General features: G+C 44.3%; 1 protein-coding gene across 1 annotated transcript in view; it reads right to left on the bottom strand.

The window, feature by feature from the left end:
- KIAA1211L (KIAA1211 like) overlaps positions 1 to 15269 on the bottom strand; it is a 54467-nt gene extending 39198 nt beyond the window's left edge. The window contains exons 1-5 of the mRNA XM_030570606.1: positions 15009 to 15269; positions 13072 to 13138; positions 5603 to 5679; positions 4052 to 4220; positions 490 to 625 (exon numbers count right to left, since the gene is read on the bottom strand). Of these exons, the coding sequence (XP_030426466.1) occupies positions 490 to 625; positions 4052 to 4220; positions 5603 to 5669 (372 nt within the window). The 5' untranslated portion in view covers positions 5670 to 5679; positions 13072 to 13138; positions 15009 to 15269. The remainder of the gene's footprint in view (positions 1 to 489; positions 626 to 4051; positions 4221 to 5602; positions 5680 to 13071; positions 13139 to 15008) is intronic.
- Positions 15270 to 21385: the final 6116 nt, after the last annotated feature.

Genomic DNA, 21385 nt, shown 5'->3' with positions numbered 1-21385 from the left:
GTTGGATGAACAAATTATGCAGTAACGCAGGGTTTCTCAAAGTTCACTGCACCGCGACCCCCTTCTGACAACAAAAATTACTTCACGACCCCAGGAAGGGGGACCGAACCATGAGCTTGCCCAAGCCTCACTGCCCCGCGGTGGTGGAGGACAAAGTCCGAGCCCCACCGCTCTGGGCTGGGGGGCCAAAGCTGAAGCTCAAGGGCTTCAGCCCCTAGTCAGGGGGCCTGTAACCCGAGACCTGCTGCCCAGGGCTGAAGACTTCGGGCTTTGGCTTCAGCCCTGGGCAGTGTGGCTCGGACTTCAGCCCTGGACCCCAGCAAGTCTAAGCCAGCCCGGGTGACCCCGACCCACAGTTTGAGAACCACTGCCCTAATGTAATTATTGTTATTTGGCAGAAACCAAACGTTCAGTTACAGACAATTCTAAAAAGTAAAGTTTGAAAAAAACCCTCAATTTCTAATATTTTAAAAGAATGTCTTGTGTTACCTGCAAAGCTCTAATCCGATCAGAAACGTTTTCCTGAGAAAACACTCGTACGGGCCTCGCAGGCTCTTGCACAGGCTCAGGAATGAAAATGCTGTCATGTGATAACGCTCTGCTTCCCATAATACCCATATGGGTCCTAGGATAATATAATAAGCTAGTGAACATATATATGCTTGATTTTTTAGTCCTTTTACTAGATACTTAATTCTTAGATTGACTAAAGAGGATCTTGTAAATGGAGATATCAGATGAATGTTGCATATCATTCGTTATGCCTGAAATTCTAAATTGCTGATTGAAAACAATGGTCACAACATTCAGATAAACCTGTGTAGTAGCTTAAAAAGAAAACAACTTAAAAGCAGTGACATCTGTAATGCTGATAAAACAGACTACTAAAATCCTGGACGTGAAACCCTATACAATTTAATAGATAATTATAATGTCTATACTGAGTTTTTCTTTAAGAATCCTACATTTTGTAAAGAATTATATCCCTCCTATAGAATTATATAGGATTCCGAACAAAAGGAAAAAAAACACTATGGAAAGATATTGTCCTCTATTACATTTTAAGTGTTTTTAGAATAGCCTCTAAAGAACCCTCCTAGTTTCTTCTCTATTAAAACTATAAGGCAATAATTTTCACACATATCTGTGTGCACTGCTTATTCTCTTTTACACTCCTGAGTCCTGATAAGGTTCTCCATGTACAGATTGCCCCTCCTCCAGCCTGTACTAACATCTTCACTGATCTGTTTCCTTCTGGGGAAAGCCATGGCATGGGGGGCAGGAGAGAAAAGAGGGGAATCCTGGTGACACAACTCCAGTAGAGTTGGGGAGGGGAGGGCTGCCACACTGGCTATATAGGACATGTTTCTAGACTCCCATGGACCCCCTAGGATCTGCTAGGATAGACTCACCTATGCAGAACCAATTGCAATACTGGAACTTATGAATGCAATGCTGCTAGTCGCAGTGGAACTTGTGAACTACAGTTTTCATGGACACTGCTTGTGGGCTTGTAGAGGAGATGAGAGAATTCTTTTCTCTTAATGTAGGGACCCTTAATAGTCGCATTTTACTTCTGATTTTTGAGGGCAGTAGCAAGTAACTGCTTCTACAAAAGTTGCAAAGGGTGAATCAAATGCCTTGTTTCTTCCAGAGAACCGCAGGGCAGTTCCATGGGTCTCACAGGTAAGGCTCTGTCCTGGTAAGTTTCATTGCATGGCAGGGCAATAGAACTGGCTGCAGGGGCGGCTCTAGATATTTTGCCGCCCGAGCACGGCAGCATGCCGCAGGGGGCGCTCTGCCAATCGCCAGTCCTGCGGCTCTGGGGGACCTCCCGCAGGCGTGCCTGCGGAGGGTCTGCTGGTCCCGCGGCTCCACCGAAGCCGCGGGACCAGCGGACCCTCTGTAGGCATGCCGCCAAAGGCTGCCTGCCTGCCGCCCTCTGGGCGACCGGCAGAGCGCCCCCCTGTGGCATGCTGCCCCAAGCACGTGCTTGGCGTGCTGGGGCCTGGAGCTGCCCCTGACTGGCTGACTGGTAACCCTGCCAATAACATCCAAAATACTGGCATTTGTGTACCTGCCTCTGTTTAACTGATGGTGTTATTATTCATTTGTACTACCACAGTGCCTAGAGATCTGAAATGTGCGCACGCTGATTTGCTTCTTTCCCCCTCTTTCTTTTTAAATAAAGCAAACAAAAGAATATAGCAAATCTTAATGTGACATTTTGGGACTCTCACAGCTATTAGTTTCTCTATGGCACTGGAATCTTGGAGATTATAAAAAAAACACTACTACCAGTAAATAAAAAAAAATCAGAACAAAATTGTTTGGCCCCAAAACTGAGATACAGCCAGAGGGACATAAGGGAACACAAACATGAACGAAGAGTGAAATTTTCCTTGCAGTGGTAGCTATAAATATATTAGATAAAACAACAGGTGGAAAGAGATTATCTTTATTCGAGCTGCAGAAGGAAGGAAAGCCTACTGCATGTGCCCAATACATTAAAGACACAACAAGAACAGTTTGTCTAAGTGAAAATGTGATCCCTGTAATGCAGCCAAGGTCAGAGAGAAATCTATAGCAATTTGCTAAGTAAGTGCCAGTTAGGGGCATTACAGCTCCTTTATGCACCTATATTTTACAAGACTAAAACAATAACTAGAGAAGCAATGTTGTATGAGCACATGTATCCTTATTTTCTAATTGCTCCATCTTTGCTCTGGACATGTAAACCTTCTAGATGGGAACTGGAGGTTTACAAATGTCCCAAAAAATTGTGTGAGAGAGAATTCATTTTCCTTTCTTTCAGAGTATTTTATTGTCTTTGTTTTTATACAAAAAAGAATAAAAAACAACAATGTAACAAAAACAGGGCATGTGAATGAGGTCAGAGGGCTATACACACATTGCAACATGATAAGGCTGAGTTAAAGAGCAGGTAGGGAAGGTCTGACCATTACAGTTCTTAAGGATTCTTGTTGAGCAAGAATGCAACAACTCTGCTGTACCTACTGCTGCCAGTTTAGATGCTCTGGGGTAACACCCAGGCCTTCACATTAAAGACCAAGCAGGAGTAATGTTACTACTGCCAATACTACGAAACGAGAATTATTTTATTAAAAGATTGTTTGGTTCTGTGGCGCTGCCTAGTGGCAATACTGTCTAATGTCACCTTAATGGACAGTACGTTTTGGAAGGTTTGATCTTCAGCACCTATCCACACTTGCAAAAACAGCATTTCTTTTCCTCTGCTATGTAATCTCTGAAATAACCAGAATCTTGTTCATGAGGAAATACTGTCCATTAGAACAAAAACTTACTTTCTGAGCAGCCAACCCTACTCAAGGCAGTGCATTGCAATGAATAAAGGGCCTTTCCCTCTGTCTGTCTATTAAATCAAATGTTTTAATTTTATACCATATGCCTCATATGGTTTAAATGCTGCAGATTAAAAATTAGGGAAAACTTTTCAAAAGGGCCTAAGTGATTTAGGAGTCTAAGTCTCATTTTCAAAATGGACTTTGGGTCAGATTTTCAACAACATTTACATTCCTAAAGATGCAGAAAGGAGCTCCAGTGAGATTTTTCAGAAGTGCTCAGGTATATTAGGCACCTAGCTCTCATTAGTTTCAATGGCATTTAGATGCCCAACCTGTTTAGACATTTCTGAAAATTCCACTAGGTGACTATCTCTATACTGAAGAACACAAATACCTTTGCAAATAGGTTCCATAGGAGCTGAAATGTGAGATTGAAGTACCTAAATTCCTGAGAGTCAGTTTTGAAAATGGGACTTAGGCACTTTTGAAAACTTTATAATTAAGTTTATTTCTCCTCAGATGAGATATTAATAACTGTTGTACCTTGATCACATTTACTTGCAATTTCCCCATTACAATCAGTGTTTTCCTAAAGAAAGTGAGGTGCCTGAGAATATGGCTTTTTGAGTAACAATTGGAGGTAAGCACTTGGATATTTAATCCATAAACATCATTCTGTCTTTTGGAAAAGCAATTCCTTGTTTGTGAATAAAAGTAAGACTTACTCAAGTTCATCTTCAGAATCACAGTCAATGTGCATAGACTCTGGGATTGTGACATCACTAGCTGACTGGCATGGTTTCAGAGTGATGCTTCCTGAAGATGGTAAGGTTTCTTTCCTTTTCCTTTTCCCAAAGAACTTTTTGAAAGATTTGAACTTTGACTTTTTCTTTCCTAAATAAGGAAATATTAAGGAGAGTCCATATGACAGTTTTAAAATTCTAAGAAAAAAGTCATAATTTTCTATGAAATTCCATTGGATTTCTTCATAAGAAGTTTTTATTGGAAGAAGTAACCTGGCCCCCTGTGGGGTTTTTGTTTGTTTGTTTTGTTTTTGTATTAAGAGGTCTCTCAAATCTAAATTGATTGCAAGGTATTATTATTAATTATTATTATTAGCTGGCAGAATGCGTTGTGATGCCTATGGCACGTTAGAAATAACCTATAATACAGTAAATAGGATCTTTTCTAATACTGTTTCTACCTGCCTTTTCAGATAAGATTTAATAGAATTAGACCATGAAGAAAAACCACTGTGTTAACTGACTGGGATGTAGAGATGAAATTACAGTTTGGAAACTCAGTGTTGTAATTTAGCAAACTAAACAGTTAAGAGCTGGACAGTCTTGTTTCCAAATGGCAAAACTAATTTAAATGCAAAAATGTCACATTTAGGTGGAAAATGCAGTGTCAGGAGGCTAATGCTTTTAATAATATTAGTTTTATAACAAATCCAAAATATTTTAAATGGTAATTATGTAACTCATTGGTTCTCAGAATATTAAAATAGGAATCAAGCAATAAATCTTGAAATGTGCTGCTGTGCTGCTCAGAGGGGCAGGAGCTTAAATAGGGATAAATACAATTTTTTCGTGATAAAAATTAGCGTTTTACCCAAAGCAATCCAACAACAACAAAAACCTAAACATTCGCGGTGGTGTCTTGCAGGGACATCATGCAAACTAATACAGAATGGGCACACATTTTGAACAGCAGAGATTATAACAAAGTTACCAGAGATAAAGGGCCAAATATCAGACATGCTGCAAGTCCACTGAAGTGAAAAGAATTATGCCATTTACACAACATCTGAATTTCACTCTAAGAAAGTGTTTTAATTTAAGCATCTAAAAATGTCCCAAAATTATATATCAGAGAGCGCGTGTGAGCGCATTCCCTAAATAAATAGAATCACTTCTGTGAGAAGCCCAAATGGTCCTAAAACCAGCGGTGGCGCCAGGCACCAGAACATCAAGTGTGTGCCTGGGGCGGCAAGCCACAGGGGGCGCTCTGCCGGTAGCTGCGAGGCCGGCAGGCAGGTTGCCTTCGGCGGCATGCTTGCGGAGGGTCCACTGGTCCCGCAGCTTCGGTGGACCTCCTGCAGGCGTGCTGCCGAATCCGAGGGACCGGGGACCTCTCGCAGGCAAGCCGCCGAAGGCAGCCTGCCTGCCATGCTTGGGGCGGCAAAATACCTAGAGCCGCCCCTGACTGAAACTCAAGAATTCTTAACAGTAAATGAATACTTTTCATATACACATGGAAAGAAAGCACTCTACCTGAATTGTCCTCATCACATCCTTCAGCCTCTCGCAATTTAGTATCCATTATCCTTATGGAACTCATGTGATAGTCACTAATATGAGGGGGAAAAAAGGGTGTTTATTAATTTCAAAGAAAAGTTAGTTTACAATAATCAAATGACGATTTTAAACTGACACACCTAAGTATATACACCCAGAACGATAAAAATAAGTCATAGGGCAAAGTGCTTTAGGTAATATTGGAATGAATTCCATAGGATGTTGCAATTTCATAAGACAACCTCCAATCCTGCTCTCATTTCATTCTATGAGAGTTCTGTCACTGGCCTCAGTTGACAGAAAACGAGGTCCCAAACTTTCCATAGTGTGTGAACCATTTCTGCAGAAAATATCAGAGGGGTAGCCATGCGTCTGACGTCATGCGCCGTCACAGAATAACATGAATGCTTCGCCTGCCATATTCAGGATCTACATTCTACATCAACCAGGACAGCAAAATTCATTGAAAATAAAACCTTCCAGAATAATCTCAGATTTTTTTTAAATTGTCATTATTTAGCATAATTAATAATCAATAAAGGTAAACTGTGAGGAGACAGTGGGCTCAACACATGCAAATGAGGGAAGGGAGTGCCTCAGGTTAGTCAGCAAGTGCAGTAACTTGTCTGATTAAGGAATGCAGTGAAGCAGCAAGGCCAGGGGTCTTGTCCAAAGAGCCTATCTGCTCCTTCACATGGGGCAGGGGTGGAGGAAGAAGAAGAGAGACAGAACTATGAGGAAGCAGCATGGCCAACCCTGAGCACATGGGACCGGAACCTCCCCAAATCTCCTCAGCAGGCAGTCAGCAGCAGTGATGGAGCAGCTGGAGACAGGGGGAATCAGCCAGAGAAGTTCCTTCTGATGCCCAGTCCCACAGAGGATTCCCACACCCTGTCTACTCCCAATGAACCAATTGAGACAGGAGCTTTCCCACTCCCAGGTGCAGCCTATGCAAGGCCCAGCTCTCCCTAGGAAGCAGACAACATTTTAACTGATGTTAAGCATGTTGGATACCAGGGCCTCCTTCCAGGGAGTGGTCTAGGAAAGGCAGCAGCACAGGGTGCCACCTTCAGTACCTGCAGAGCCCTGCTGACATCACCAGCTGTTGACCTTGGGTGGCATTTATTAGGTTTCTGGGTTTTGGCTTGAGTGTATGTGCGGGTGGTGCCAGTGACTAAACCATACAGCAGAGGCTAGCCTATATATATTGAACCATACATATATACATAGTATGGTTCAATCACTGGCACCACCCCCACAAACACACATATACACACACACACATGAAAATACCCAATGGCTTGTGACAGATTAATGTGTATGGTATCTAATCAATTATTCATGTTATAGCTCTCCAGCTCTGAGGTGCCAGAAAAACCTCAGCCTCACCTTGTGTATTATAACGCTAAGGACAGGCATAGACCCAAATCAGTGCCTCCATAGCCTAACTCCAGACCCTATTTACACTCGGTAGTATCAATAGACAGTGTGAGCTCTTTGGATCCTGCAGTCCCTGTATAAAATACAGATACTAAGGCTCAGATCCTCAGCTGGTGCAAACTGACATTGCTCCATTCACTTTGATTTACACGAGCTGAAGATCAGGCACATTATAGAGCCTAAACATCCTATACAGCAGTGTTTCCCAAACTTGGGATGCTGCTTGTGTAGGGAAAGCCCCTGGTGGGCTGGGCCGGTTTGTTTACCTGCCCCGTCCGCAAGTCCGGCTGATCGCGGCTCCCACTGGCCATAGTTCGCTGCTGCAGGCCAATGGGGGCTGCTGGAAGCAGCGGCCAGTAAGTCCCTTGGCCCGCGCTGCTTCCAGCAGCCCCCACTGGCCTGCGGCAGCGAACCGCAGCCAGTGGGAGCCACGATCGGCCGGACTTGCAGACGGGGCAGGTAAACAAACCGGCCCAGCCCACCAGGGGCTTTCCCTGAACAAGCAGCGACCTCTGTTTAGGAAACACTGCTATAGAGTATAGACCACTCATTATCTGAATATTTGGAAGTCATTTTGTTACTAAAATTTTGGATGATAAACCAGTTTGGTAACAAATACTCTCATACATAGAGATGTTTATGATGAAGATGTTTAAAAGTTTCAGACTGGCATATTTAAAGTAGCATTTTCCAATCTACAAGTGAGCTAATTATCAAAGCTCAAACATTAGGAATTTATCTCCTAGAGTGATCAGAAAAAAAAATTAGACCCACCAAAACATGTCAGAAAGGGTCACTTTGAACGTTTATAAAAACTCATAAGGAAATTAATAGTACTACTTGTCAATTTTCAGAAACATCATTCTGTACTAAAAAGGGAGCATTGCAAATCTGGGGCAGATACACAATATCATTTACACCCATCAAAGTATTAACCCCTGCTTTAGAAGTAAATCTCACTATTTTAAACTATAGGGGTCCCTATGATGCCTGCAAACTAATGAACCAAATCTGAACACTGCATGCCAACACCCTAAAATTTAGCAAGGCTTGATTTGGATTTCAAATCACCAAGGCGTGGGAATGTTCAGATGATAATCATTTGCCGTTTGGATTCAGCGCCGGCATTTGATTTAGCTGTTACAGACCTATCACAACCATCTACATTCATCTGTATGAACAAACACAATGCTCAGTGGAGCAGAAGGTCAGTAGTTTCTCATTAAAATTATGCTATGAACACATACTATGTGACTAGGACAACAAGGTGTATCCGTTTCTTGATGATTACATGTCACAAAGAAATTTGTGCCATTCAGTCTCACTCGTACTGGGGAAAGAGTTTTAGGTTGGCATTACTAAATAAGGATTTGTTTGCCTATTGATTTAGATAAATGAGCATTTGCATTTTCCTGCTGAACTGCAAAACAGGAATCACAAACAAACGGATGGATTGAAAATGAAAACTATGAATTAGCTGTTGGGTGGCATGTAATTTTGTCTAGTGAGTACAGTCTAGCAGAGAGTCAGGACTCCTGGAATCTATTCTCATTCAGTCACTGACTCTCTGTGGCAGTGGTTTTCAAACTGTGGGTTGCGACACAGTACTGGGTCATGGAATGTAAGGCAGTGGGGTCACGGCAGCTCTGGTCAGCACCGCCGACCGGGCCGTTAAAAGTCCCGTCAGTGGTGCTGCCCAGCTAAGGCAGGCTAGTCCCTACCTGTTCTGACACAGCGCTGCACCCTGGAAGCGGCCAGCAGCAGGTCCAGCTCCTTGGCAGGGGGGACACAGGGCTCCGCGCGCTGCCCCCACCCCAAGCATCGGCTCCACAATCTCATTGGCTGGTTCCTGCCCAACGGGAGCTGGTGGGGAGGCAATGCCTATGGGCAAGAGCCGCACGGAGCCACTTGCGCATCTCCGCCTTGGAGCCAGACCTGCGGCTGGCCAGTTCCGAGGCGCAGTGCAGTCTGCAGTGCCAGGACAGGCAGGAAGCCTGCCTTAGCACCACTGCTGCACTGCTGATCGGGAGCTGCCTGAGGTAAGTCTGTGCCTCAACCCCATGCTCCAATCCTCTGCCCCAGCCCTGAGCCTCCCCCAATCCAGACCTCCTTCCTGCACTCCAAACCCTGCATCCCCAGCCCCACCCTAGAGCCTGCACCCCCAGCCTAGAGCCCTGACCCCCTCCTGCACTCCAACTCCAACCCCCTGCCCCAGCCCTGAGCCCACCAAATCCAGAGCTCCCTCCTGCACCCCAAACCTCTCATCCCTGGCCCCACAGCCCTCACTCCCACACCTCACCCCTCTTCCCCAATCCTGAAACCCCCCCACCCCAACCCCCTCATCCCCAGCTCCGTTGTGTCATGGCATCAACAATTTTCTTCAACTGGGTCGCCAGAAAAAAAGTTTGAAAACCACTGCTCTATGGGACTTTGGACAAGTTACTTAGAGAGCAGTTTTAAAAATCTGGTCCTAGGGTCTCAATTCTGCAAAACATTTAGGCCCACTGGTGCCCGAACGGTGGTCTCACCTGTGCTCCGCCCCAACTCTGAGGCCCCACCCACCTACTCCCAGCGTGCCGCTCCAACTCTGGGCTGTCGGTGGTGGTGCACTTGGCCAGGTGGGGTGCAGCTCCTGCCTCCTGAGGGCCAGCTCCAGAGTCCAGCTTAACCCAAGCTCCCCGGGCAGCCGCATCCCCAAGCTGCCCTGCCTCCCCTGACTGCAGCACGGACCTCTCCCCTTCCCCTCCCAGTGCCTCATGGGGTGTGATCAGGGGGAAAGGACAGGACTGAACCCTGGAAGGTTTGGAGGCGGGTGTGGGGCAGCAATGATCCCTAGACAGGGAGCAGTAAGGAGGCCCAGGGGGTTAGGGCAGTAAGATGCCCGGGGGGGCTGTAAGGAGGCCGGGGAGTGGGGTTGGGGGGCAGTAAATAGCCAAGAGGGTGGGAGGAGGTAAGGAGCCCACAGGGAGGTTGGAGGGGACAGTAAGGAGCCCTGGGGGGCACTGAGGACTGGGCTTTGGGGGGTACAGTGAGGAGCCCCGCAGCAGAGCATATAGCTGCCTCTGGCAGTGGAGAGAGGGCAGAGCCTCTGGGGAAGAGACTGAGCGTGGGCGGGAAATCAGGAGGACCGGGCCAGGGTCTGGGCGCTAGTAGTCCCCGCAATTCAAGGGAGCTTCTGATGCTCCATAGCCTCCCCAAAGGAGGCTCATGTGCTGCTTATGTATCTTAATTGTCCGGTTAAGCCCTAATCCTAAATTTTGTGCTGCACAGATGGACGGCTTAGTTTTCTGGTTTCCTGTTTCTCCAAGAATTTGGTTAAGTCTATCAGTAAGTGAAATCATACCATGGATCGAAGACTCAGCCAGAATCCATACATATCCATCAGGAATACCACGCACTACCTAAGCTGATCTCTATAAGATCCTGTTTTAGTTAAGGAAAGATTGATCACACCACTGACAGCTGTATTTCTTGAACATTTTAAAACATTTTATGTTGCACTTTTTCCACAATGGAATGCTCCAGCTATTCAGTTAATCAATTTATTATAAAAGATTATGGGTCTAAAATATCACATGATAAATTGCAATATGTTACAATATTGACTTTTTCAGTACCAGACTTTTCCCAGAAGAGATGGCTTCTTCCTCTCTTGGTCCGTCTTTCATCCTTTCCACACCCCTTTTTACAGATTACATGAGCTAAGATGTAAGAATTAGACTTGGGGAGAAAAGGTGAAGGAAGAGAGAATACAAGAGATAATGTGGCAATATGAGAGCTGTTAATTTTCCTCCCTTCCCAACAGTTGATATATTCAGATATTTTACAATTAGACAAAATAACATTTTACTGCTAGCGAAAAACTTCAATATAAATAACATTTAAAAAAGCATTATTAAAAATAACTTCAGTGAGCAGAGGATCTGGCCCTTAACCCTCAAAATACTGTGAAACGTACTAAAACTTGTACCTTTAGATTACAGCCGTGTGTTAATGTGGGCTCAGGGTAGGCAAATGCAGGCACTCTTGGGGTATGGAGGAAGCCCAACAGCCAGGAATCCCTAGCTGCAAGTAGCTACAGCCACAGAAGCCACATCAGATCCAGGGGATAAGGACCCAACTGAGGGTCTCTTTATTCCTCTCCATAGATCTAATCCTGACATGAGGGATGCATGGGCCACGCTCCTCACAATCCCCTCCTCCAGTCATATGACTCAGGGAAGGTAAAAGCAGGAATGTTAGGAATGAAGCAAGGTCACCAATCCATAAAACATTTCACCTGCAGCAGAGCAGTAGCACCCAGAGCAGGAGTTTCAGTATACAACTGAGGGGCTCCCTAGCCTTTTCCACAGACCTAGACCTAACAGTAAGCCCCAAGCAGTCCCTTCCCCCAGTCATAGATGGGTAGGAAGGTAAAAGTGGGAACTCCTGGGAGGGAGCAAGCCCAGGAAGCCAGTAGAGCTTCCCTAGCAGCAGCAGGGGAAGCAACAGAACCTTCACGGGCCCCTGGACAGTGGTGATGTCCCACGGCCCAGGTCTTCTGGCATGCCAGACTTACTGTGGTGTCATGACTCAAATCCCAGGAGGTCGGGATTTGGAGCACATCAGATTCAAAAAAGCATATAACTATTTTTCACTTCCAGAACAACCAGCTAAACCCCCAAGTTTATCTCTGAAAACAGGGAGGATCATGATGGAGATATCACAGTGAGTGTTGGGAGGAGGCTGGAAGGTCACTTGAGGGGGAGGGGAAATCAGAAAAATGGAAGTATGTCAAGTGAATATCCTCTAGTGAAAAGCACACCCCAACTCCATATTCCCTCCTGCTGAAACCTTCTTCTAGTGACAAGTGCCTTCAAACTGACCTTTCCTTCCTAGCTGCCAAAGCCGCCTTCAACTTCCCCAGTGACAAGCAATTCCAAACCAACTCCTTCCTAATGACAAACATCAGTGCCTCAGCCCTCCTGTTGATAAACTTTCCTGTACCTACTAAAGATAAAGCCCCCCTAATCCACATCTGCCAGCGATAAAACTCTTTTGCACACCCCTCTCTATACTTTACAATATTAAGAAAAATGCCCCATTTTTAGGCTCCTGTGAAGCAAGTCAGAAGTTCCCCATCTTCTTCCCACCCCCAGTCTGGGACCTGGGCCTCCTGTTCAAGGAACCCAAGCAAGGATCCCTGCTGATATTGTGGTAGTGCCTAAGGACCTCAAAAATAATATGAGAAGGGCCCTGCGAAAAAGCAGATGAGGGCCGTGGAATACATCTGGCTTCATATGCATCTCTTACAAGGACTTGTGCTAACATTTTAATATTTGTCATGACCAGTGTTTGAGCCACCACAGATCAAGACATAAAAATAGCAACACCATGCACCCACTGCCTCTTCCATTTTCTTATGAGAGTTCTTAGTCAGATATGCTGGACATGGCTTCTTTGTTTAATTCTTTTATTTTGATTTGGCTGTGTACATTTTGCCTCAGTCACCAGACAACCTGAACTCTCATCCCTAGTGCATTTGTAATTATTTATTTCCAAAGAATGTACAGACTCTCTGTGTAGAATCCTCAGAAAACCTAATGCTACAGCAGCAGTCAGCAGCTCATTCCATTCTCTATTACAAACACAACAAATTTCCACGGGGAGTGGAAGGGGAATCTGCTACTTCTCCCTCATATTTTCAAACCATGACAAAGACCATTCTTTTTGCTGTGAGTTCAAAAGGAAAGGAGAGAAACTCTTTATAAACATTCTTCCAGAGCCACCCATTAAAAAGTAAATTGAGGAAAAAAGAGCACACTGTAACAAAGAATATATAGAGTCATACAGCTGAGGTCAGAAAGGACCACTATGATTGTGTAGTCTGACCTACAACACAGCCCATAGAATTGCACCCAGTGATCCTGCAATGGAGGAAATTATTCTTGCCTACCATGTAACTGAAAGCTATTGAGCTTAATAATTTATGGTTAGAACAGAACATGTCTTGTAAAAGGTCATACCTTGTTCAAGGGACAGGGTTAGCTTCTACCCCCTCCAAACAAGATGCAAACGAAAGCACACCACTGCCTAAAAGACCATGGGGGAAAAGGGAGAGTTTACAAGGCATAACAAAATAAACAGAAAATGCACTATACTCATGACATAACCCCTCCACCCGCCACATTATAAAATTTTCTTTTTACAAAGTTGCTGATTTAATAAAAGTTTTTTCATTTTTATTTAGGGTTGCCAAGCCTCCAGGATTGGCCTGGAGTCTCCTGGAATTGGCATCCATCTCCAGGTGACTGTCGAAAGCAACCCAGGAGATTTTAACAGGATATTTTCAAATAATGACATTATGTCATGTTGAAAAAAAAATCTCCTGGAATAGCTTCAGTCAGAATTGGCAACCTTATTATTATTTTATATAGTAGAAAACATAACGATCTGTATGGCTATCTGATACGATAACAGGATAGCGTCTCTTTTCCTTTCTTGGAGCAAACTCTGAATGATGAGGGCAGGGCTACTTTGTATAAAGTTTCAAGACCCCAGAAAGTCAGAATATTGCTATGCTACAGTTAAGAGAAATAATTACACATTTTTCAGGTGTGCATCAGTCTTCTTCGCTGAAAGAAATGAACCATATATTTTGCTTTTAAAATGGCATTAAAATAGTATCTAATGTACATGAACAGTATTTTAGCTAAGAAACTTTTTCTACAAACAGTGCAGCCTTTTCATACATTGGCATGCTAAGATGACTGAGAGCTGAGTTTTGGGAAAGTATGGTAAACTTATTGCAACTATCCTTTAAAGCGGTAAAGAAAGAACGTAGCATGTCTCGGTTTAATTACAGAAGAATTACATCTAAACTCCACAGTCAGCAACTGCAATTATTCTTGAATTTAACATTTCTGAAACTATTTTACAAAAGCAATTGTTTAAAGACCTTTATTATGCAGAATGAGTGGAAAGTCAAATTGTTACTGCATCTCAATGGCTTCATTAAAGAATACACAAGACAGCATACATTGCTCTTCCCTTTAACTTTGAAACCAGGAATATACCATATTGTATACATACACACACATACTTTCTAGGTGAAAAAAAGAATAAAACTCTCTTGGAACCAAAGGATACCCTGCAGAATTGCACAGTATTGTATATACAATACTGCAAATGGCTACATCAGTTAAGATGGTTTAGAGCTTGATCCTCTGAAATGTTGAGATCATTGGGAGTTTACACTGCTTGACACTTTGCAGGAAGTGCTTTGTACTGCACAGGATCAGGCCCTTAGTGAGTTTTAGCTGCTATTAACAAAGTTCAGTGGACCAAATTAGCCAATAAAGTCACAGGAATTGCACCTATATACAGCAGGTTTGAACCCAGCCCATTATTCATAACATTCTGCACATTTTCATCAATTCTGAGCCCTTCCATGTTGCTTTGACTATTTGCTTCCTGCTACATAACATGTGAGCCAATCAGTGATTTTGTTAAGCTCTATTAGTAACTAACAATAACAAAACTTTTTCACGTTTCACTGTAATCACATGCAATACCTGCCTGCATTGCACAGTTGTCTCCCAGGGCTACTTGCTGTTGTTTTGCCAAGAATTTATTGAAAAGTGCAAACTGCAAAATAAAGAGGAAAAGTGCATGCCATAGCAGAGAAGTGGACACCCTTTACTAGATTACTCAGGAATTCCTACAGTACGAAGGTGAAAACAGTCTAAGTAAATGTCTGCACAATGCAGGAACAGTCCAAACATTGCTTATTATAAACAAAGGAGGTGATTAGAGGATACATAGAGTTAAATAGTATAATTATTAGACAACCCTTTGTGGCTCTGTAGAAAGCTATACCAGTCTGACATCTAATACTAGACAGAGTACGAGAAGGCTGATTTCTAGTATCTGCTCATCGAAGATGCCAATACTGTCCCCCTACCTGCAGCACATCCTGTTTTACTTCATGCCAGACCACATCATTCTGCAGAACCTACTGCTATTATGCTCTATCCTGGAGTCACCGTGGATGCACTTGTAAAAAGAAACCATGTTTCCAATACCAGGACCAGTCCTCCTCAATCATTCTAGCAACAAGTAGCAGTGAGAAGGAAGTGGGCTATGGCTGCTGCTGCAGCAGCAGTCTGAGGAAAAGTTGTTTCCACAGGGAGAGTGGGCACCTTCTCCACCATTCTTCACTCCTTATCACATTCAATCCCTAGCTCTTCAGCTGCAAACCAGCATCTTCCCCCGCATATACAAACACTATCCAGGAAGTGCTGCCACTGCCAATGCAATCTCAACTGCTGAAATCTCCCCAGGCAACAGAGTTCACTTACTTAACAATAACTATTATCCGGTAAACACATTCCACACTCTCTCATTTCACTAAACCCCTGGGCCAAATGCAAAGCTGAACAGGCTCCTGCTCTGCAGTTTTCACTAGACTCACTCTAAAGGGGTGCATGCAGGAGATTTTTAATGAGAATTACTGCTACTTTATTTAATTTCCCTCCTCCCCACAACTGAATGTGTACTTCCTTTTGCTGAGCCCAGGTTGGAGGTGGATGAGATTACATTCCATGAGTCTTTCTGCTTTCTACATCCTGAATGGATGCCAATCTGATAACATTAGCTCAGGAAAAATAGCAAGAGATTTTGCATGCAAGGCCATATTCACACAACTGCCTCTAAATTGATTTCAACCAGTCTCTGCAAAATACAACCTAAATTGGAGAACCTTTTCAAAATGAAAGTAGAAGATTTATTTTGTGGACAGTGTGAAGGGCTACTTTCTGACCACTTCCTATCAAGCTACATTGCTATGTTCCTCCTCCTGTGCTTAATCTTGCTCCTCAGTTTAATGAAAAGCACTATGAGCTTTTCACAAATCTAACAGCTTCTGTTGATCTGGTAGACTCCTCATTTTCTATATATACATACGAACCTTTCATTCTTATGCCATTCACTATATTTGTATTTTATGTTTGAAATAAAGAGAATTTTTTTCAGGCAATCATTCTCTTCTCCACCCCTGCATTTGGAAAAATAAATACTGTCTTTGCTCCAGTTCAAGGATATAAACTCTGAATTTAAATGGAAACTGTCTCACGAACAGTGGAACTGGAGTCAGAGGGCCCAAGTTCCCTGGAGGGACAGAACAGTAGAAAAACAGGGAAAAGGGGAGATGGGGTAGTAACAAGTCAGCTGCACAGACAGACCAATGCACAGTGTGCATGGGGTTTAATAACTTTGCATTTGTTCAACTCATCTGCATTCAGCTTCACTCTTTGCTAATGGAACACAGTGGTAATGTCTGAGCTGTGAAGTTCTCTGCAGTTTAGCAGCTCGCAGTGTGAGCCATGGAACTCAGTGTGAAAACCCTTCGAGCCCTGGATTTTTCAGACACAAACCTAGCCCAGCAATGGATCCAGTGGAAGGAGGAGTTCAAGCTGTTCACAGACCCGAAACTCTGTAGCAACACAGGATTCTCAATAGAGACCAATCTGAAAAGGAAGAGATAGACCCCTATGTTACTGCCTTAAACACACTGGCTGCTGCATGCAATTTTAGGACTTGACAGACCCACTGATTCAGGACTGGACAGTCTGTGGTACTTGGGATCACTACCTGTGGGAGCGGCTGGTCCAGGAAGATGATCTCACATTAGACAAATGTTTAGAGGTGGGGTGTACAGTGGAAACCTCAAGAGAAAGGCTGAAAGCCTGAGAAGGCATCATACCGCAGGAGGACATGCAGTGAGATGACAGCAAAGAAGAGCAGGTGGCCAGGGATCCATACCTCATAGTGAGATGCATTTGTGACAGATAGCAATTTCCTGGACAAACCTTATCAACTAACTCAAGCCTCATTAATCTAATGAGATTTGAAGTATTTTAGCAGTCTATTGTATTACAGATGTTTATGTACCACTGTGGGACTGTATGGAACTTCTTTAGGACAAAGAGTGGAGTAATGCAATCTCTGCGAAGTACTGCAAACTTCAGACTATATTGAGCAATGTAGCAGACAGGACTGATCTTTAGGGACAATACATGGGAAGTGAGATTCCTGGGCAGAGGGCGATTCCAAACCCCCATCTACAAATTCAGCCTTTGTCGCTTTGCCCTGAGGGGAGAACTTTTGTTACATCACCTGTTACATGAGGACAGTGCAAAGACCCAAATTGTGTTCTCTAGGGACCAACAGACAAAGAAAGGACTTTTGAATTAACAGTCTGAGTTTAAGATAGCTCATAGCCTTCTTTTGATCCAGCAAATGGACAGGACCTCTGGTCCACAGAAGACCCCCATTGTCAGGGACAGTTTGGAAGGACTTTGGCCTTCTGAGGCCCCATAAAACTGTGTTCTTGTCTAAGCAAAAGGAGTGATGAACTTGGAACCACAGAAGACCCCTGGGTGGGGTTTTTGAAGAACTGCTCTTACTAGTGCCCATGTTAGTGTTGGGTTGATTTCTGGTAAGCTTATTAGCATGCGTGTAGGTTCTTTTATTGTTTTTATATGTTTTCTCTGTAATGCTTCACCCAAGAATCAATTGTGTTTGGTTAAAAAGAACTGTGTGGTAACTTATAACTGTGGCCAATTATACTGTTATTGGTCTCTGAAGAGAAGGCAAAAAGAAGCCCTCTTAGACAGCCTGTCTTTTGCTGGGAATAGCACTGTGAATGCAGGAAATTAGTCAGCCTGCAAATACCCCAGTCAGAAGGGAGAGAGGCAGTGACCAGGGGAACTGGAAGCCTAGAGTGGGTGCCATTGCTGGACAACTGAGGGGAAATACAGGTGCAGTTACCTGGACCTACAACAGCATTTACTGTGGAAGACAGCATGAGCAAGTAATGGAGAAGTGCCCCCACACTACTCATGGACTCATAGACTCTAGGACTGGAAGGGACCTCGAGAGGTCATCGAGTCCAGTCCCCTGCCCTCATGGCAGGACCAAATACTGTCTAGACCATCCCTGATAGACATTTATCTAACCTACTCTTAAATATCTCCAGAGATGGAGATTCCACAACCTCCCTAGGCAATTTATTCCAGTGTTTAACTACCCTGACAGTTAGGAACTTTTTCCTAATGTCCAACCTAAATCCAACCTATGATAGCATTGCCAGGAATGTGTCAAGTTGAACCATTTAAGCAGTGAGTGCAGATGGAGATCTCAGAAAGACTCAGTCAGATGTGTACAAGGGGGGATTGGCACATCAGACAGCAGTGATGACCTCATGACTCTCTTCTTGAGTCTGAGAACTTATCAGGTTCAGACTGATAAGCAACAGGAAAGCAATAAGAGACAATACTAAGCTCCGTGCATGCAATGATGTTAGAGAAACATCCTGTGTGATCTCAGTTGGATAGCAGGGCCTCCTACAGTTGTGATTCCTCAGGATGAATTGGACTCAAACACTCATTACAAAGACCATACACAATCTAATAATGTACAATGGAGAGCATAATGCTGCCTGTGGGAAAACTGAACCTCATAGTCACTAACCCAAAAAATAACAGACAGTACCTACTGAAGTTTGTGGTGGCAGATGGTAAGGACCACAAACCCCTCTTTGAGGACTATAGCCATACTTACAAGCCATGGATCTGATCAGAGTGTAGCGTCAGAATTTTATAGCTGCTGTGCGAGAAGCAAAAAGAGGAGTTCCATGGACAATATGGACAATTTTAAAAGCTGATGAGGATGTTTTCAAAGGCAGCAGTTGCCTTGAAGGAAAGCTGTGACTGGAAGTAGACCCCACAATGGAGCCTGTCTGCTTACCACTATGGAAAATTCCAGTGACACTACGTAACCTAGCAAGGACCTCAAAAGTCTGCAGAGCAGGGGTATCATAGCATCTGTAGAGGCCAGAACAGCCTGGGTAAACAGCATGGTAGTGGTAAAGAAGTCATCAGGCAAATCACACATCTGCACAGACATCTTTCCAGAACTTTCCAAAGCCAGAATCTTTACAGTCTTGTGATGTGAGGAATGTGTTTTGGCACATAAGCCTGGATAAAGAGGCCTCTGTTCTGATGTACTACCAGCCAGGAGAGCTACTGACATGCCAGCGTGATGCACTTGAGAAAGGACTGGGTGTAGCTGTTTTGCAGGAGCAGCCAATTGCGTAAGCCAGGACAGTCCTGTCAGAGATTGAATGGGGATATGTCCAAAAGGAAAGAGAGCTTCTGGCCATGGTATCTGGAGTGGAGCAATTCCATCAGTACACCTATGGCCATTCAGTAATAGCCCAGTCAGCTCACCAGGCCATCTCTAGGGAGATGCAGGGCCCACGACAGAAGTGACGGATTCGTCTCTTCCGGGACCGGCTGTGTCAGCTAGTCACACTGGCCCAGGGCCCCCCCCGAAGTGTGGGGCCTGGAGTGGTCGCCCCGATTCATCCTACCCAAGGGACGGCTCTGCAGCCCACAAACCCCTAGAGACAATCCACGGCAAAGCACCTTCTTTGTGCTCCCAATGGATTGCAACAGAGGTTAATGAGCCTCCAGTGCTGCCAAGCAGAGATCAGACTGTCCAGGATGATCACTGGTGTTAGTGGACCCCCTGAGCAGGACATGTATACCCAGCATGAGTGAGCTGTGGGAAGGGGATCAAGACACTGAATCCATTAACACACAGCTCTATCTCCTGGTTTCAGCAGTGAGGGGGATGGAAATCAACAAGGCTATGGAAAAGGACAGACCGTCAAGTGAGCAATCCTAGCCAGGTGGCCACCCAGAAGATAAAAGCCTAGTACCAATAGGAGCAGAACCATATTTGCAAATTAAAGATGAGCTGAGCGTGCAGGATGGAATCATATTTCAAAACCAGAGAACTGTTGTCCCTGTTTGTTATGTATGGATGTCATGCAAAAAATATATGCCTCACACCTAGGTCCTTAAAACTGTCTTAGATGGGCTCAAGAGGGTGTTTACTGGTCGGGAATGAATACACAACTCCACTCCTTGAGATAGGAGGGTGTGATGCCACCAGCCGTGTGATTGCTGCCAGCAGAAAGAGACTCTGTTTCCACATGAGCTGGCCACCTGACCATGGGAAAGAGTGGGAGCAGATTTATTTATCTTCAAGGAAAGGCAGTACTTCATTACAATGGATTACTAGTCAAATTCCTGGGGAGTTGATGCCCTTCCGTCTATAAGGAAAAAGTCAGTAATTCACAAAATGAAGGCTCATTTTGTGAGATATGGCATTCCAGAGCCTGTATTCACTGACAACGGACTCCAATTTGCCTTGGAAGAATTCAGCGCAGGTCAGGTCCTTTTGTTAGCATGTTTGGCACACAGGAATCCCCCATCCCAGGGTACCAAAACAGTCCAGTGCAGGCACTGATGGGACAAAGGATCAAAACTCTGCTACCAGTGAGGGGAGACCTGTTGCAGCCTGAAGGATGGAGACACCACTGAGCAGAGATGGCCATCAATCAGAGAAAGCAGGCACTAGAATATGACCGGTCAGCCAAAGGCCTACTGGTCCTGGAGACGGCACTCCTGCGAGGATCTAGCCATTAAAGAGATATCAGAAGGAGTGGACTAAACAAGTCATGAAGGGTGGAGGGACACTCAGGTTACACAAGATGACTACACAAGAGGGACAAGTGATCTGAAGGAAAAGGGGGAACTACAAAGCCAGAAGACAACACCGAGCGAGAGCCTACAGAGATCATGACAGAACAGGGAGACAGAGCACCACCTGGAGGCCAGCTCCACCAGAGCCCTGCATGGGAGCATATGAAGATTCTTTTGTTACTTGCTTCCCTCACAGAATGTTGGTGATGCTGGTTGAAGAGCTGTTACCACATGTCACTTGCGGGTTAATGACACGTCCCTTGTACAGGACAGGGTTGGAAGATTCTGTCACTGGAGCAGCACAGCAGAAGTATTAAAGCACTCAGTCAGCTAGCTTTCCCCCTCTCTCCTCTCGGTCACTCCAAACACAGACGCACATCAGTGTGAAGTTACATACGTGGGATGGGGTTGTTTGTTTGTTTTACAGTAAACAATGTTCTCACACACAGAAAAGTCATGGCAAAAGATAGACCCTGTGAAAGTATTTTTTTTTAAAAAGACACAAAGTTATTTTATATGCCTTAGGAATTCACACTTAAACTTTTCAGTATGTATTGTAGTGAGAATGAAAGATTTGGGACCCCGGGATCAGAATCTAGATATCCAGGTCAAAATTTTCACAAGTGGCCACTATTCAGGTGCCCCATTTGAGACCTCTTGGGCCTGCTTTCAGAACTGCTGAGCACCAAAAGTCCCTGCAAAAGCAAAGAGGAACTGTAGGTAACTT

This window comes from Gopherus evgoodei, chromosome 1, assembly GCF_007399415.2.
Source record: "Gopherus evgoodei ecotype Sinaloan lineage chromosome 1, rGopEvg1_v1.p, whole genome shotgun sequence".
Classification (NCBI taxonomy): Eukaryota; Metazoa; Chordata; order Testudines; family Testudinidae; genus Gopherus; species Gopherus evgoodei.
The sequence above is the reverse complement of the archived record's forward strand: the minus strand, read 5'-3'. Positions and strand labels throughout refer to the sequence as shown.